General features: G+C 42.0%; 2 protein-coding genes across 3 annotated transcripts; both read left to right on the top strand.

Moving 5' to 3' along the window:
* Positions 1–9,019: 9,019 nt before the first annotated feature.
* Positions 9,020–11,850, top strand: LOC115179595 (transcription elongation factor A N-terminal and central domain-containing protein). Its single transcript, XM_029741205.1, has 2 exons — positions 9,020–9,329; positions 9,652–11,850. The coding sequence occupies exons 1-2, from the start codon at positions 9,212–9,214 to the stop codon at positions 10,806–10,808; spliced, it is 1,275 nt and encodes a 424-aa protein (XP_029597065.1). The 5' UTR covers positions 9,020–9,211; the 3' UTR covers positions 10,809–11,850.
* Positions 11,851–13,412: 1,562 nt separating this feature from the next.
* LOC115179426 (ras-related protein Rab-9A) lies at positions 13,413–18,520 on the top strand. 2 transcript variants are annotated; one of them, XM_029740936.1, is made up of 3 exons: positions 13,413–13,499; positions 15,447–15,484; positions 16,024–18,520. In XM_029740936.1, exon 3 carries the CDS (start codon positions 16,095–16,097, stop codon positions 16,698–16,700), a length of 606 nt encoding a protein of 201 aa, XP_029596796.1. In that variant the 5' UTR covers positions 13,413–13,499; positions 15,447–15,484; positions 16,024–16,094; the 3' UTR covers positions 16,701–18,520. The 2 variants fall into 2 exon arrangements, with proteins under 2 accessions (XP_029596796.1, XP_029596797.1); XM_029740937.1 differs by having other exon boundaries at positions 13,414–13,499; positions 15,959–18,520.
* The last annotated feature ends 399 nt before the right edge of the window (positions 18,521–18,919 follow it).

Genomic DNA, 18,919 nt, shown 5'->3' with positions numbered 1-18,919 from the left:
GGAATTTTGGCTCTCTGGAGCTTCCTTCCTTCCTCTCCGCCATTATGCTAAATATGGCCTGGGCTTGCCACATATGCTGAAATATGAAGCTATGTGTGTGTGTGTTCACTATGTTTTCCCAGCTGACTATGAGATATGACCCCAGCCACGTACTATGAAATGGATGACATTATCGTTTCTTTCTCTCCCTCTCCCCCCTCCTTTTTGTCCCTCTGTCCTGCATTTTTACAAGTTCTGTATAATGTAACTCTGTTATACTGGCCAGGGAGATAGTGAACCTTTGCACTGCTCAGAGAAAACTGTTCTGTTTTTTCCCCTTTTCAACTCTGCAGCCAGCTGCTCTGTTTCACTAGCTTTCATTGTGTGAGTAAAGAACGTCAACAAGAAATAGACATGTTTTTATTTTGGGCAGAGTTTGCATTTACACTTAAAAAACGTTTTATAACAAAGCCTAAATTAGGCTACCAACTGAGCCACAGGGATGCCAGTTTTACTAGGATGAAATGTCAGGAATTGTGAAAAACTGAGTTTAAATGTATTTGGCTGAATAGTATGTAAACTTCCGACTTTAACTGTACATACATTTCCATTTTTCTCTGCCCTACGGGCTTGGGACCCGGGGCTTCAGCCCCTGCATCAATCAGGCCCTGTTCATATGATCTGCCTAGTCTAACTAGTTTATATGTAGGCTACTATAGACCTGCATTAACACTTCTCCTTAAACATGAGATGTTGAATTCTCACTTGATTATCACAGTTCCTGTTTGGCGATGGGGTGAGTTTGCATGTGAAATGTTCACAGGGAAGTGAGTGAGAGAGGCTTCTCTAAATGAAACTTGTCACTTCTACGCGACTCCATTGAAATTGGCAAAGTGACAGACAACTGATGGTTGTGCTAATGAGGGGAGAGATCAGAGATCAGACAAAACTTCATAACTGGCTCTGGTGTTTACAGTTCCAGACACTGATCTCAGTCCAGAGATATGCAAGAGAAGTGAGGATTGGTACAGTAGGCCTACATCCTACCAATACTGTACATCCAAACCCATTGTCCCATCTACTCAAAACCAACCCCAACAACATGTCTGATTGTCTAAGTTGAACACGTGTTCTTTCTGTTTACTAGTCGTTTTCGGAGACAGACGGCCTTAACACTGGGTCAGAGGTTAACTATCTATACATTTGTGAAAGAAATTGAAGAGGTTACTGGTTGTAGATGGTGAGATGTGAAGTGTATTTGGATGTCCTCCTGAGTTGTTTTATAACCCCAGAGGACTAAACTCCCCTTAACACACACACACACACACACACACACAAGCTGTGTTTGGTAGGCCTGGTGCAGGAGTGGAACATCTTTCAGGGTCCTTCCTCAAGACACTCAGGGAAGAGAGAGTAAGAGGGCTCTCCTCTTTGTTTATGCCTTTGCCACATGAGCAAGCAGGATTATAATGTGCTCATAGAGTGGCTAGGAGGTGTGTGTGCGGATGGAGTTGCATTGAAGACAAGCCAAACAACCTCGCTGCGACATACCCACGAAACAAAGCTCCTCCCTACTACACACCCAATTGACGATTGGCCCAAGAAGCTACATCAAAAACTGAAGTACCAGTCCAACTGAAAGTACTCTCCCCACCTCTGTTTTTCCCTCTCTCTCATTCTCCCTTTTTCTCTCCCTTCATACTCACTCCCCTTGTTTTCCAAAACACTATTTTACCCCCTCCCTATCCACTATCTTTCTTCTCTTATTTCACTGTACCAGCCCTGTTAAGTCACGTGACTGTCTACTGTTTTTTCCTTTCTTCTTCTTGCATGTTTGTCTATCATGCATGGATCTGCCTATGGAGAGGAGGAGAGGAGGGGCGCTGGGAGTATAACAGGGGCCCAAGGAATGCACAGTTGGGAAATCTGCAGGGGAGGAAGAGCGGAGGAGGGAGGGGTCAGGGTGCTGAGAGATGGAGGGAGGGGGCAGTTGAGTAGCGTCCTACACACACCACAGGCCAAAGAATCCTCACTGTGGGATATCTGGTATTCATGCGAAATCAGGCAATGTAAATCATTACCATAAAAGAGAAGGGGTGGGGGGCAAAACAGACAGCAGTACAGTACATTCAGCCTTTGTCCTTTCCTCTTGGGAAAAGTAATATATATACAGTACCAGTCAAAAGTTTGGACACACCTACTCATTCAAGGGATTTTCTTTATTTTTACTATTTTACATTGTAGAATAATAGTGAAGACATCAAAACTATTGAATAACACATATGGAATCATGTAGTAACCAAAAAAGTGTTAAACAAATCAAAATATATTTTAGATTCTTTATAGTAGCCACTCTTTGCCTTGATGACAGCTTTGCACATTCTTGGCATTCTCTCAACCAGCTTCACCTGGAATGCTTTTCCAACAGTCTTGAAGGAGTTCCCACATATGCTGAGCACTTGTTGGCTGCTTTTTCTTTACTCTGTGGTCCAACTTATCCCAAACCATCTCAATTGGGTTAAGGTCGGGTGATTGTGGAGGCCTGGTCATCTGATGCAGCACTCCATCACTCTCCTTCATGGTCAAATAGCCCTTACACAGCCTGGAGGTGTGTTGGGTCATTGTCCTGTTGAAAAAACAAACGATAGTCCCACTAAGCGCAAAACAGATGGGATGGCAAATCGATGCAGAATGCTGTGGTAGCCATGCTGTGCCTTGAATTCAAAATAAATCACAGACAGTGTCACCAAACCATCACACCTTCTCCTCCATGCTTCATGGTGGGAACCACACATGCGGAGATCATCCGTTCACCTGCTCTGCGAATCACGAAGACACTAAAAATGTCACATTTGGACTCATCAGATCAAAGGACAGTTTTCCCACCAATCTGATGTCCATTGCTTGTGTTTCTTGGCCCAAACAAGTCTCTTCTTCTTATTGGTGTCCTTTAGTAGTGGTTTCTTTGCAACAATTCGACCATGAAGGCCTGATTCACGCAGTCTCCTTTGAACAGTTGATGTTGAGATGTGCCAGTTACCTGAACTCTGTGAAGCATTTATTTGGGCTGCAATTTCTGAGGCTGGTAACTAATGAACTTATCCTCTGCAGCAGAGGGAACTCTGGGTCTTCCTTTCCTGTGGAGGTCCTCATGAGAGCCAGTTTCATCTTAGCGCTTGATAGTTTTTGTGACTGCACTTGAAGAAACGTTCAAAGTTCTTGACATTTTCCAGATTGACTGACCTTCATGTCTTAAAGTAATAATGGACTGTTGTTTCTCTTTGCTTATTTGAGCTGTTCTTGCCATAATATGAACTTGGTATTCTACCAAATAGGGCTATCTTCTGTATACCAACCCTACCTTGTCACAACACAACTGATTGGCTCAAACGCATTAAGAAGGAAAGAAATTCCCCAAATGAACTTTTAACAAGGCACACCTGTTAATTGAAATGCATTCCAGGTGACTACCTCATGAAGCTGGTTGAGAGAATGGCAAGTGTGTGCAAAGCTGTCATCAAGGCAAAGGCAAAAATATAAAAAATATATTTTGATTTGTTTAACACTTTTTTGGTTACTACATGATTCCATATGTGTTATTTCATAGTTTTGATGTCTTCACTATTACTCAACAATGTAAAAAATAGTAAAAATAAAGAAAAACCCTTGAATGAGTAGGTGTGTCCAAACTTTTGACTGGTACTGTGTTTCCAGGCAGATACTTTTCAATCGGTATATTCTACAGTCGTCATACACAGCTTCATGCATCTAATGCAAATATAATATTATCCAATAGCTCCTGCAGAATATTAATTTTGTAACACCTTTACGTGTGCAAATTCTGATATGTTCAAATACACTGCCCACAAAAAGTATTTGAAGTCCAAAAAACACACCCCCTACCTGTACATATCATGAGTATAAAATGTGCTTGCATTCTAAAGTGACTAAAGTAACGGGCCAATTCAAACCATAATACAACAACCATGTTGCTTGTAGTGGAATAGTTTATGACACACAGGGTGTGACCGTACAAAACAAAGTGCCACTGTCAGACCTCTTATCAGACCTTGGTTATCCATCACACTTGTGTACACACAGTTAAATACGTAAATGTGTTACCACAACTGATAAAGTTCCTTCTATGTCACACCCTTCCCTTGGAATACATATGAGGCTGGACTTCCTGTTCTCTTCAAGTTAGGAGAAGTGAAGGTTGTGTAGTAAGAGTAACGGTTTAGAGCGTTGGACCAGTAACCGAAAGGTCGCTGATTCAAATCCCAGAGGCTACTAGGTGAAAAAAAAAATCTGGCGATGTGCCCTTGAGCAAGGCACTTAGCCCTAATTACTCCTCTAAGAGTGTCTGTTATATGACTCAAATGTAATGAATGTAAGCGATTGAGTGTGGGAAAAGTATTGATGCAATTTGCAGCAACAGTAGACTGGGTGTCTGTTGAAACAATAAGGGTGCCTGTGGTCTCACTACGGTTGGAGTATGCAAAATAAACAGATGCCTGATAGTGTTGGTGAACACAATACACACAGTACCAGTCAGATTCCGCCCCTAAAGCATTTCATTCATACCACATCACAGTGACCATGAACCAACCGTAAACCTCCAGATACATCATATGACGAGCAGGGTCAGGCATTGGAGGCATGACCTTTTTTTTGGTCCGATTTTATACATTTCTTCAAACAATATAAAACAAACACACGCAAACAACAGCATACAGACGCACACGAACATCAACGACATCACACCTACTCACACCCCACGCCCATCTCCAGCACCCACATCAACCTCTGCCACATGGTCTGAAACTACACCGTTTTGTTTCTCTCTAACGCCCACGCACTTTCAACATTTAGATAATAAAGCATTTGACCTTTCCATTTTATTAACAATGAAGGATTTGGTTGATTTCCCATTTTTAAGTGTACGTTTCTTCAAGATGATTGACGAGAAAAGTACTATCCAAGCTCTCAGGCATTGGAGTCATTACTAACTTCATTTGCAGGCCCTTTTGGACTTATATTTAGATAGATATCGCTAAGCATTGTGGGCGGATGTGGGCGATTGTGTCTATAAGGACCCTGGTGGGCTGCGGCTTCCCGTGAGACCAATCATCTCTCCGATGTGAGTTCATGGGAAAACAATGTGATGAGTCACCACAATGGCAAATAGTAAATAGGACAGCCGATCGGGTGGACATGTGTTAAAAACCACAGCAGTGGCTGAGCAGAAACATCATCAACATTTTCCTTCCCAGAAAATACCTTACCGTGATCCGAAGCCTACGGTGAGCAGGATGGATCAAAATACATAATTCAAACAATGTGAGAGTGGCAGAGATCAATACTTTCGCTAGTAAGTGCAATCATTCCCATTCACTTGACAATGGGAAGGCAGTAAGCATCTGTATATATGCATTCAGTCAAGGGAGTAATGGAATATGTTAATCAAGTGTGCAGCGCACTTGAAATGAGTCATACTTTCACCCAGATTTCCCATGGACCGTTTTGATATCGTCATCTGAAATATGAATCATGCTGTAGAGCAGGGGTACTCAACTCTTACACTACGAGGTCCAGAGCCTGCTGGTTTTCTGTTCTGCCTGATAATTAATTGCACACACCTGGTGTCACAGGTACAAATCAGTCCCTGATTAGAGGGGAACAATGGCTTTGAGGCCCAGAGTTGAGTTTGAGGGCTGTAGAGCCTCAATGCATCTTAATACAAGCGGAAAGCAGACACAGCAGGAAAAAATAAATAAAAACGCAACACACTGTACCAGTTATTGCACGGTCGGAACTAGAAGCACAAGCATTTCGCTACACTCTCATTAACATCTGCTAACCATGAGTATGTGACCAATAAAATTTGATTTGATTTAATAACAACAAAGTAGGACAGGAGATATCTCCTCTCAGCTATTTCTAGATTAAAAACAACCGTCGCTTATCAGACCAACTGAAACATCACCCCAGCTCAGACATAACAGTCCATAGTTTAGTCTCGCTGGATGTTTGTCGAGTCTCATCTACTGAGGCATGGGAGTTTGGGGGGGAATGTCAAACATACAGTAACCGATATGTTGGTCCAATAGTATCTTGAGGTGATGTACTCGTGTCTCGTGAGACTCTTTGTTAGTAAACACACAGATGCGTAGAGTTCAGGCTAGGCGAGGCAAGGGTGAATCCCTTGTGGGATAACAAAATCTGTCACACACCCTAACCCACCCCCTCCCCATCCCTGTTCTCCGTCTGCTCTCAAGGTCACTGTGCGTGCGTGCGTTTATGCACGCGCTTGTGTGTGTTGGCCGGGACAGTCAGCCTCCCCCTCCCTTCCGGTACACTGTGTTGTCTGCAATACTGACTGAATCCATCTCTCCAGTCTCCACCAACAGACTGATGCAGAGATGATGCAGTTATAGCACTGCTGTAAGTGAGTCTAATGTGAACTGGCTTAACAGACACCGTGACACATTCATCATAGACACAATCCTTTCACTAAATGTGATGAACAAATAACATAAATCATTTTCAGAATAAGTGGCATTTAAAAACAAAGTATGACTACTGTATGAGTACTTAGCAAGATGGCAGCAGGGAGAAAATGAAACATTAGTGGGAGGTACCTTGGAGCAGGCAATGGTAATATTTGGGTGTAAGTGATGGGGGCTTGGGGACTGGCCACATTCCTTTTCTACCTGCTCATTCTGTATGAGAATCTTCATACTTTAAAACAAGTTCCCTCCTTATGAGGTGTCAAGCAGAGACGTTGGATGTGGTTGTGTGCGATGGAGGAGGAGACAATGTGACAAAGCACATTACGCTGTCACGTCTATCTGATCAAATCAGAAGGCAGAGAGCGCCTCCTTGTGGCCATAACACATGTGAGCGTCATCATCATCATCATCATCATCATCATCACTACCATCTGGTAAAATTCCATTCCCACTTACAAGGAACGCACCGAGTGCAGGGAGGACGGACTGCGGCAGCGGGCCAAGCAAATGATTCAATAAGCTCCAAAGGAGCCTGGTGCGGGTTTTTAGGAAGTCCAGTCATTCCTGGTTGCAGTTAGATCAGCACACTGGGGCCAGTCGTTGTTGTGGTAGGCCTACAGCTGGTTTTCCCCTTAACTAATAAACAGACCAACCTGACTCCACCCATCTCCTTCCCCATACTGTAGCATGATAAGGGTGAGTTTAACGTGTTCTGAGAATTACATTTTATTCCCCACTGATCCTTTGTATTTAAAAAAAAGTATTCATACACAACCTCTGTATACCTGTTGTAAACAGTAAATAGGCCTAAACATATAGGAGTGGCAAGAGTTTGTGAGACGATTATGAGTATTGTAACTATCACCTGAAAGTAGGCTTTCAGAGAAAAGGTCACCTTGTATTCATCAAATTAAAAATAGAGCTAAATCCTCACAACACAAGAGCTCACTATACCAATTACAGGTTCCCAATACCTTTACTCTGCTTACTTTCTATGGCCAATGGGTGTAGCGCTAGAGCAGGGATTCCCAAATTTGGTCCTGGGGCCCCCCCTTGGGGCACCTTTTGGTTTTTGCCCTAACACTACACAGTTGATTCAAATAACCAACTCATCATCAAGCTTTTAATATTTGAATCAACTGTGTAGTGCTATGGCAAAAACCAAAACGTGCACCCAGGGAGGGCCCCAGGACCGAGTTTGGGAATCCCTGCTGTAGAGCATAACTGCTTGAATATAAAACATCTATTTTTCTTCAATGCAAACCACAATGTCATGGCAAAACAATGCCAAAGGTTGAAGCCAGTGTGATTTTGTTATTTTTATTTATTTATTTTACTATTTTCGTTTTTGTTCTTTTTGTTCTTTTACAAGTCAGTGTTTACATACAACCCATTCTCTGTTAACGGACTAAATGCATTGTGCACAGCTGCTTATGCAATATAGCCTAGGTAAGTTATACCATTAAACACACTGCCCATTCAATAATAAAGGTTAAATAAAATAAAATAAATAAAAATTAGAACATATGAATAATATAATATATGCCACATTCACACAGTCAGTGTGTTAAACTTTATCCTGGATAACTTTACAAGGTAAATGTTTGTGTTGCATTTGTATTGGCAGACAAATACCTGTAGGTCTATAGTTAGAGCAGTAGGCCTTACTAAGGTGCGACATCGTACAGGTTTACTGTAAGATGCCACACAAACATTTATGCAACACAAATATTTACCTTCCTTCTTTATGTCATACCAAACAGAGAATAGCTCAAACCCCATTCATCTAACACCGATCCTCATGCCTATTCTACTTTAGCCATTCTACCATTTGCTTGGCGGCAAACTTGCTAGCCGCAATTTCACAACCCAGATGGCATGTGCCCATTTCCACAGTTCTCCCTCAATTTGCTAACTTTATTACATAACATAAAGTTATTCCATTTCACAACTGACAGACTTGCCTTGTCTTGCTTGTATACTTCTTTTTTCTTAGCTTTCATTCATTGGCTGCATTGCAGAAAAAGTAACTGGTTTCAGCACTATTGCTTGAGAGCATGCTCCAACATGTCATCTACTGTCCACAAACAACTCCACAACAAACACTATTATGGCTGACCAAGGTGTGACCTCAAAATAATACTTTAAAAGAATGTGATATGGGTAGAAATGGCTTTATTTATATAATATTAATTATTATTATTTAGTTTCTACCGGAAAAGTTTTTCAACCTAGCCTACAATATATTTGCTATAATGGAAATGTAAACGTACATGGCAAAAAGTCACATGGGCATTATTACGATCAAAGATGTTCTATTATATTGACAAGATAGTCGAGTGAACGCTCTAACAATGGATATACTTTTCCTCAGACATGGAAGCAGGCGGGAGAAGTCACGATCAGGTGGGACCATTCTAGCCAATGAGAGGGCAGATACACGCGTGTGACCAGCCAAAACTCTGAAATAAAATCGTTTTTTTTTTGCCGAAATTCCATGTGCGTCCACTTATATCAATACATTCGCAACAAAATAACAATTACGAAACTTATATTCGATCAATTAAGATTCACGTAGCAAATTATATATGAATTATTTTGTTTTAGCAAATTCAACACTCTCATTGACCATACAAAAATGTCTCACTTCGTGTATTATTTTCGTAGACAGATTTTGGGCTGAGTAAATCCTCTCGCGTAGCCTCTTCCTCTGTGCTACAATGTTGCAACAAGTGACAGTTGGACACCGCAAAACAAAACAAATATGGCGGCTGACCGCTCAAGAACAGCAATTCGATTCGAGTGGTAGGCTGCGCTGTATTTTCGAACCGAAAAGGGGTATGAATAACGTTTAGTGCTTTTAAATTATATTTGGTGTGATAGAATTTAGCTAACATATTGCATCAAAGCTTCCGTTTCCCAACATACATTTTAGTGTAGCCTGTCCCGACGTGCATTGGCTGCATTTTATAATCTGGTTTCAAAATTCTGTTCAAATGTGTCTGCCACACTTCAAAGCATTGCATAAAAAAAGTATTAAGTGCAGAAATGTTTTTAGGCCCAAGGGGTTCCACTGCCAATATCAAACAAAATGTCTTGACGCTACAAACGCTGTAGCCTAAACACATTTACATATATCAATGTCTTTCTCCCGCCACAGTCTCTAAGAATATGACCACCATGGACACAAAACAGATCACTCATCATGCTCTTCAAATGGACAAATTTAACAGGGCGGGTAACTATGACAACATTATGCCTCTCCTGACCGCCCTTGATAATGCCTGTGTGACTTGTGAGCAGCTGCAAGGCACAGACATCTTCAGGGTCCTTTACAGACTCCTCAAAACCTGCTCAGACAATTCAGTGAAAAAAACAGCCAAGCAACTGTTGTCAAAATGGAAGAAACTCTACAGTCACCCCTATCACATCTCAAAGGAGGAGGGAAGTGAAGAAGAATTCACTGTCATTGGAGAGAGTATGCTGGCTGATAAAGCGTGTCTGGCAGACAGAGGTGGCCTAGCTGCTGGTGATGCTAGTAAACCAGTGGAGTTGGGTGTGTCTTGTGAACATGCGGTTTTCCATACTGGGTCAGAGGACAGAACACTCACAAATGGGACCAAGTGTGGGAGAACTAAGGGAGAAGGGGTGTCATCGTGGCAGGCAGCTGGTGATTCGTCTTCAGGGTCAATTTTGCTCACCCTCTCAAAGCAGTCAGAAACTCCTGCCACCACTTCCCTGGATAACCCTCCCCTCTGTAAGGATTCCTCTGATTTGGGTTTGAGGACAAAGTGCATCCAGCTCCTCCTTGGTGCCCTCGGTCCAGAAACTTCCAAGGAAGCAGAGGGGAAGACTGCAGATCTGGCCCGCGTCATAGAGGTGCACATCCATGCGCTGCACCGTGCAAACCAGGCCAAATACAAGGCCTGCATCAGGAGTAAGGTGGCCAACCTAAGGAACCCCAAAAACGGCCACCTTCGGTGTGGTCTCCTGGGCGGCAGCCTGGGGCCGGAAGTCTTCGCCGGGATGTCTGTGGAGGAGATGGCCAACGAGGAGCTCCAGCGGCTGAGGGAGGAGTACTCATCGCGGGGGGTGAGCGAGAGGCAGCTACCCCAGGGGGTGGAGGGGACGCCCACCCAGAAGCTGCGGTGCAGGCGGTGCGAGGGGTCGGACTGCAGAGTGACGCAGGTGTCCCGGGGCACGCTGTTTCTGCCGGCGTGGGTCCGCCAGGCCACCGCAGACACGGATGCCATGACCTTTGTGACCTGTAGCAGGTGTGGGGAGCAGTGGTACCACAGCGGCTGGGTGTGCCTCTGATAGGCCATCCTCACCACACCACATGTAAAATGCCTGCTTTGTTTTTGTCGAGATTCTGTTGAAATGGCTTTTCCCTATCAAACTAAATAATGTCATGTTTTAATCACAGAAATAAAGGGACATTTTACCACATGATTATACATTACATTGTCATTAAACTTGCTGCGCTACATACTGTAATACAAATGTGGTTAACTTTCTTTTACTATTTCTCATTCTGGCATTAATAGGTAATGTGTGTTTATCATAGGGTCTTTCTGTTAGAACAGAAGGTGTAGTCCCTACGTTGACATTTCAGTTGAGCTTCAGATTAAGACCCATGTGGCCTTCCTGTGGCCATGTGACCCTGTGAGCAGCACAAGGAGCATGTGACCCATTAATCAGCCCAAGATACAGCTCCGGCAGGGTCATGTCTAGAAGGGATACAGTTTATGTCAAATTGATGTCAAAAGTACATTTTTATTTTAGCTAACCCTTTTCCTAACCTAAAGTATCCTAACCCGCTATGTTAATTCTCCTAACCTGCTGCGTAAATTCTCGTAACCTGCTACGAAAAGTCAATTTTGAGATAAGCTGTACCCCATCTAGACAAAACCCTCCGTCTGGAGGCTTGCTGATCTCCCATGATCCCTCACTTTCTAGCCCACAGCCAGTGCTAATGACTCAGGATCCCATCATTGTGATGACAATGAAGTCTTAGTATTCCAGAAAGATCCATGCTAGTTGGACAAAGTTGGCTAAATGAGCTATTCTCTGTAGGCAGGGATAGGGGTTCGGGAATATATGGAATGGTAGCAGTATTTTGTTTTACATAAGATTATAATAAATTGTTATATTGTTAAAGAATGTTAAAGTTATATTGTTAAATGGGTATATCTTTCATTGAAATGGCCATTGAACAGTAGGAAATGTAAGATTATTGTATATGATTTGTTCTCATCAGTGTTTTTGTAATGTGTCTGTACATTACAGAGATATCTGTATCGGAGTCATTGGAGATAACATTCTGTTTTATCAACTGAATTAAGTTTGTGTTTCACTATCAGTATGTCATGTGTATTTTCAAGGAGTGTCTTTTCCAAAGTCCATGCAGTTCCCTATCTTATTGATAGTCTCCCTGTTTATAGCCTTTAACTTTTCAATCATTGTCTGACAACTTTCTTTCTTTGAGACACACACACATGCTCAGGCAGTATGTGTGTACTGTGCATGGTGGTACTTACAAACATAGACACACCTTCACAATCATTCACATTCACACTGTTTGATACATTGTGTGTGCAGGCTTTTCTGCCCAGTCCCACACTAATAATATTACAATAGATAAATGTTATCAAGTGGAAAGTCCACATTCTCATATCTTTCAAAGAGCATACCATTGCTGATACTGTACATTGAGGTACAGCAGAATGAAATGTAGGGGAGAGTGGGGTAAGTTTGTGCAAAAGGGGTAAGTTGAGCCACCATTGTTTCTAGGGAAACCATACACAAAATTAATATTTTTACCAAATATTTAGGGAGAGGCCATCCTTTCATGGAGTCTGTTAAGGAAGAAACCACATGGAAAAAGTGGTAAGCAAGTTATTTGCAAAAAAAGAAAGAAATGATTTTCACCAAGTCATAGGAATTTGTGTTAGAGGTTTCATGATGCTTGTATCTAAACCAAAGTAGATCATTTTAAGATTGTTCTATACATCAGTTGAGGTCAATATGAGGTCCTAAACCTAGCATGAAATTGCATCCTTGTAGCTGTGTGGGCTAAAATAGTCAAATGTTTGCCTTGGGGTAAGTTGAGCCAATGACACGTTGAGCAAATTGAAGTGTTTTCTTCCCAGGCCTGGCATATGAGATAACAACAGGGCATGGTCTGTTAAAAGTGTAAAAAAATAATAATTGTTTGTTAGGTGTTAAGACTGTCTTAAAATATGCTTAAAATTATTAAAATATAAAAAGTTATTGTGATTCTGTTGAATTGTGTTTGGGAAATAAATATAGACATGGTTTTAAAAAGGTAGTGGTAATATTTCATTCAGTACAGACATTTGTATGTGGCTTAACTTACCCCATACTACCATTTATCTTCTTAAAATCTGATTTTAAACCAAACCCTAAACCTTAACTACACCGCTAAAGTTATGCCTAACCTAAATTAAGATTTTGACTTTTGTGGCCAATTTCGACTTTGTGGTTGTGCTATCTAATGTAACCCGTATTCTTGTCACAACGGGGCTTGGCTATCCTTGACAAAGTGCAGTGTTTGAGTGATTGATTGTGTCATCGACTAAAATATTGCTATACCTTATGTTGTAATTAGCTGATATTGAAAAAACTTTCCATCGCGTTGTGAGATCTGACATGTGTATGCAACTCCTGGGCAGAGGAAAGCGCCCATTGTATAGAATGTTACAGTAACGTCATCACAATATTGCCAGAGATGTAATTGTATGGGCATTGCAATGACGCATCAGTGTTTAGAATGTCAATTTCCTGCTATACTTTTTCAGTGGCAAAAGCACAATTACACACACGTTAATAGCTTCCTTTATCCATTTAGCCCACAGTAGGCGTGACAAACGATCGGTCATATGAGCGTCAGAAGCGCCATGTCACCGGGAAACCTCGGCCGCTCGTGAGGATTTTGCAAAGGGATGGAGCGGTATGGCAACGCCGACGTACATTATAAACATCAAGGTACAGTTGCAACCAATTGATACTTTTCGTAGCTAGATATTTCAGACTTTCACATTTAATGTAAATTATATTTGTTTACCAGTTAGCCTAGCTGATATTTAGGCTTCGCGCATGATCTCACAGACTACGTGGTTCATGGCAAGCGAGCAGTTCGGGACAACTGGGAACTGAAAAAAAACGAGGTCAAATCAGTCAGTGATCTTCAGGTCGGAATGTCGGAGCTCTAAGAAAGATGCCCACATTTCCGAATTGTAATTCCGAGTTGGATGACAGTTCAAACGATTTTTTTTCTCCAGTCAGAGCTCGTTTTTTTCACAGTTGTCTTGAACACATTGAAGTCAAGGATGTCCGAGATCCCAGTTGTTTTGAACGCGTATATCCACTAGCAGTCTTTATTCCTAGTGTTTGTGTGTTATTTAGACCGTGGGAGTCCGTTATACCTACTCCATATGACAGTCTTGTTGTGTACTTGCTAATCAGCCTACTACCAAAGCAAGTTTGTTTCCAATAGTATACCGTCACAGAGGTATAGCCTACGTCCATTTTTAGAATATCCTCGCGATGGATATGTGTTCACTTTTATCTAAGTCTGTCATCAAACAAACAAAGCACAAACATTCCAAGCTTCTGCGCATGTTCTATCCAACCAAGTTCTCTGTTGGCTGGTGATGGATGTAATGCTGGGGATAGGACCAGATTGTCTTCCTCTACAAATCTATGGTAGGATATTTTAATAGGGCTCTTTGTTGAATAGATAGAGCATTACTATAGTTACATAAAGGTAACAAAAATATTAAAAACATACCATTGATTGCCATGCTGATAATGCTCAAACATTATTATTATTTTTTAAACATTTTTTTTAAAATTCGAACCTGAACAGTAGGCCTACTTCCCCTTTAAATCTTGTGACCGGTGAAAGCCAGTGCTGATATGGGCACATGACTCTGTCTCTCTGTCTCTCTCTCTGTGTGTGTGTGTGTGTGTGTGTGTGTGTGTGTGTGTGTGTGTGTGTGTGTGTGTGTGTGTGTGTGTGTGTGTTGTGAACCACAGCTGCAGAAAGGCAGCATAACAAAGGTGCAGTCAGTGTCCTCTCTAGTCCAGATATATTCCGGCACATTAAATTCGCTGTAGTTGGCTGAGGCAGCTAACAATAGGCAGAGTCTTTTAACCAATTTCACTAACAAGATGTGCGTCTGTTACCGGTGTCTCTGACCTATTTCACTACCCTTTTGGATGTTATTATATAATTATGGAAATGGATAGAGGGCTAGAGAAGATTTCTTAAATCGTTAACTCCATTGATTAGAGGTCAGTGGTGCAAGTCATTTGAATTTAGTGGCACAGTGTTGTCACAGTATTTGAGGAGGTTGCTGAACACTGCCTCAATCAGAGACGAGGCATTGATCGATTATGTGATGGAGAGGCATTGAGGGGGTGATAAGCTCATATTTCTCTACTCATTCCAAGCCCCTTCATCACCACTCAGATAACAGTTGGAGCCCCGTTAAAATCGTCACTCTGGGAAAGGGCTCAAACAGGTCTCACAGGGATGTTAGGAATTGGATGATCGGATTTTCTATTTCTTCTCTTTTTTTAAACTCGAAATATAATTCATAGAATTGCAAGTGGGTTGACCCACCTAGTCTCTTGGACTAATTTGGGTCTTTGTTTGTTTAAGGATAACATTCCTCTTTACTTTCTCAGCAGCCTGCAATGTTAGTCATTGCTTAATAGCAGAGACATTGAACCCTTCAGTGTGTTACTGTATTAATAACCAAGGTCTACAACAACCTGGAATTTTAATACCCATACCAGACATTCACTCTAATTACAGGAACTTAAAGGCCTCATTAAATGTGTGTCATGGAATCCTTTGACATGTTCACATAGGTTAATACCATGACAATGATGAACTAACATCATACTTTCTGTTTTTTCTATCAGGTGCTCAATTAGGCTATGGTTTGCCCTGATACATAACGGTAAGAAATGACGTGTTAAGAATGTATTACTGTCACTGTCTCTTCTTGTGTCCTTACACAATGCATTCTATACTCTACTGTGCTACTGTATTGTAGTAGACTAAACTACGTTTTAGGCCTATAGTTGTCTGCTGTACTGTACAGTCGGCCAAACTCACCCCACGTGTTTAATGCATCATGTCTGCTCTGAAGCCAAGCATTATGCAGACAAAACGTTCTTGTGGTGTGTGACCTGTGGCCACAGCTTTACTCATGTGATTCTCTAAGAGATGGTCATTTGATCATTGTCCACGTGACACACGCTGAGAATATTCACACTCCTACAACAGTTCATGTTGTCAGGAAAATGTTACGACTTCATTGGATAAGATATCAACTACTAGACTGTATAACATTGGGACTGATTTGACTTTAGCTGACTACAGATGAGGTTGTTAATCTGTGTTTCTTAATCTTGTTATTTTCTTTTCTCAGACTGTTAACAGAGCAATCAATCAGTTGATTGATTAAACTGAATGACTATGTCATCCATTTGTCAGGTAGCAGCAGTGCTTCCCAGACCATCCCCCCCAGCCAGCTACCCCACCAACCCTTCAGCCCAGGCCCAGCCATGACAGCCAAGTCGTCCCTGCTCAAGGTGATCCTCCTTGGGGACGGCGGCGTGGGCAAGTCCTCCCTCATGAATCGCTACGTCACCAACAAGTTTGACACGCATCTCTTCCACACCATTGGCGTGGAGTTCCTAAACAAGGAGCTGGAGGTGGACGGGCGCACCGTGACGCTCCAAATCTGGGACACGGCGGGCCAGGAGCGCTTCCGCTCGCTCCGGACACCTTTCTACCGTGGCTCCGACTGTTGTCTCCTAACCTTCAGCGTGGATGACAACCAGAGCTTCCACAATCTCAACAACTGGAAGAAGGAGTTTGCCTACTACGCTGATGTCAAGGAACCTGAGAAGTTCCCTTTCGTGGTCCTGGGTAATAAGTTGGATGTGCCAGAGAGGCAAGTTTCGGGTGAGGATGCCCACCAGTGGTGCCGCGACAACGGCGGCCACCCGTACTTTGAGACGAGCGCCAAGGACTCGACCAACGTGGCGGCAGCGTTTGAGGAAGCGGTGAGGAGGGTGCTAGCGCAGGAGGAAAGGGGGGAGCACCTCATCCCGACGGACACAGTGGACCTGCACAGGAAGCCGCGCTCTGGTGCCTCCTGCTGCTGAGATGTAGGGTTGATTACCTTTATTTGACTCTTAAAGGCCCAATGCAGCTGTTTATCTCAATTTAAAATGGGCAAAAATAGTTTTTTAGCAAAAAAACTATTTCTCAAGCAAGAATTTTGTGAAGACTGGGAAAACTAGCTGTTTATTGGAAGAGAGGTTTGGAACAGTTTTTGTTATTGGTCTATTGACCAATCTACTGAACAGTGATGTCATCATTGAAAGCTGAAACTCCCGTCCATGCAAACCTGCTGATAATAATGTCCTGTGTAGATTGTATTTTCAACCACCAAATATCAGGAAAAAAACTGATCACATTTTTTCACAGTTTTACAGTGTTAGTTTCATCAGCTGTTTATACAATATGGTATGAAATACACGAAAATTAGAATTTTGACTGCACTGGACCTTCAAAGAGACAGTAGGGGCATATTTGAACTTCTGCTGCCCAACTCTGGCCGTAACTTGAGTACTGATGATACCAACGGCCATTTGGTTCAAGTTCTCCTTTTTAACTGTGGTTAATGCTTTCGTTCTGCTCTGTGCTCCTCCCTTGGTTTACCCGACTGCTTGTGCACGCGGACACACAGCCTGTTCATAGCATTATACACACCCATCCCACTTAGGCTATATAAGTGTTATCATACACAGGAGTGCTCATAGTTGGGCCTGCTATTTGACATTCCTTTGCGCTGGCGTGTGTGTTTTATCAGTGACTACTACGAACAAGAGATGACTTTGTTCTGCGCTTGTCCTCCAGTAATCAAGTAATGACTAAATATTTACATTTTAGTCATAGCAGACACCCTTATCCAGAGCAACTTACAGTAGTGAGTGCTTACATTTTATGTACTTTTTCGTACTGGTCCCCCGTACTGGTCCCCCGTTGCAAGCGCCCTGCTCCACCAATTGAGCCACATGGGAAATACTACATTGTCATCCCATCCATTAAATGGGCTGAATGTGCCAAATGTATATTAATTTTGTTGATTGTTTAAAATAATCGTATTTTGTATTAACATTATTAGTCAGTACACACTGACTGACTGAACTACAGTATGTGTTGGAGAGAACCAGATGGTTCTGTCCAGTCTACATCATTGTACAAATGGAAACAAAATTCCAGTCAAACCTGTTTCTCTGATTATTCTCACTTGATGGGCTGATTTTTAGATTTGAAACCCACTCAACCCAGCCATGCAAATTTTGGCTGTGTGATTTCGAAGCCGTTCATTGGCTTTATCGCGTGCTCTATAGAGACCAACGTTGAATGGAGTCCCATCAACATCCATAAGTATGTCCAGCATTCATAATGACCGTAAGAGCTTTATGTTTAATCTCATCCAATTTCCAGATAAACCGTCAAAAGCCTTTTTATAGCCATGTTAATGTGTGTTCGTTAGGAATGTCAGGGCACTGAAGCATGTAGATTGGTCTTTTAGCTACAAAAACATTAGCTTTAATTTATTTAAATGTATTTACAGTCACTCACTACGCGAACTGGTGCACCCGAAGCCTCAGGACGTAAGTGCATTAGCTAGCCAAACTGTTCTCGGAGAGTTTGGAAATGAATGGCTTTTTAATGTTATGCTGCCTGGACCTGGACTAACCATTTAGGAATGGAGCAGCAAATCCAGGGCCATTGCGCCATAATTTGTTATTATAGGCTGATTTGTGCTATCATGAGTTCTGTGTACTATATCCCCAAGGAAACCAGTCGTAAATGCATACCAGTTGTTTCTATGTTTTGCTGTAAAATGAGACCAACCATGACACACTAAAAACTGTAGGCCTATTGTACTTTTGTTTTTATGTAAAAAAAATATATATATCTTTGGTAATTTGACAAAAGACCCCCAACAACAGTGACGTCACCAGTATTCAAATGCGAACCAGTCATTTCTACAGCAGGGTTCCCCAACTGGCAGCCTGCGGCACACCAAGTTTTCTGAGCATATACAGTACCAGTCAAAAGTTTGGACACACCTACTCATTCAAGGGTTTCTCTTTATTTTCTACATTGTAGAATAATAGTGAAGACATCAAAACTATGAAATGACACATATGGAATCATGCAGTAACCAAAAAAGTGTTAAACTAATCAAAATATATTTGAGGTTCTTCAAAGTAGCTACCCTTTGCCTTAATGACAACTTTGAACACTTGGCATTCTCTCAACCACCTTTCCAACAGTCTTGAAAGAGTTCCCACATATGTTGAGC

The sequence above is a fragment of the Salmo trutta genome, chromosome 39, assembly GCF_901001165.1.
Source record: "Salmo trutta chromosome 39, fSalTru1.1, whole genome shotgun sequence".
In the NCBI taxonomy this organism is placed as follows: Eukaryota; Metazoa; Chordata; class Actinopteri; order Salmoniformes; family Salmonidae; genus Salmo; species Salmo trutta.
This window is presented reverse-complemented; position numbering and strand designations above follow the sequence as displayed.

What these genes read in the sequence shown, in the direction of transcription:
- LOC115179595 (XM_029741205.1), top strand. Translation starts at nt 9,212, where the DNA reads ATGTTGCAACAAGTGACAGTTGGACACCGCAAAACAAAACAAATATGG. An exon ending in TATTTTCGAACCGAAAAGGG is followed by an intron (nt 9,330 to 9,651) that starts GTATGAATAACG and finishes CTCCCGCCACAG; the next exon opens with TCTCTAAGAATATGACCACC.
- LOC115179426 (XM_029740936.1), top strand. Translation starts at nt 16,095, where the DNA reads ATGACAGCCAAGTCGTCCCTGCTCAAGGTGATCCTCCTTGGGGACGGC.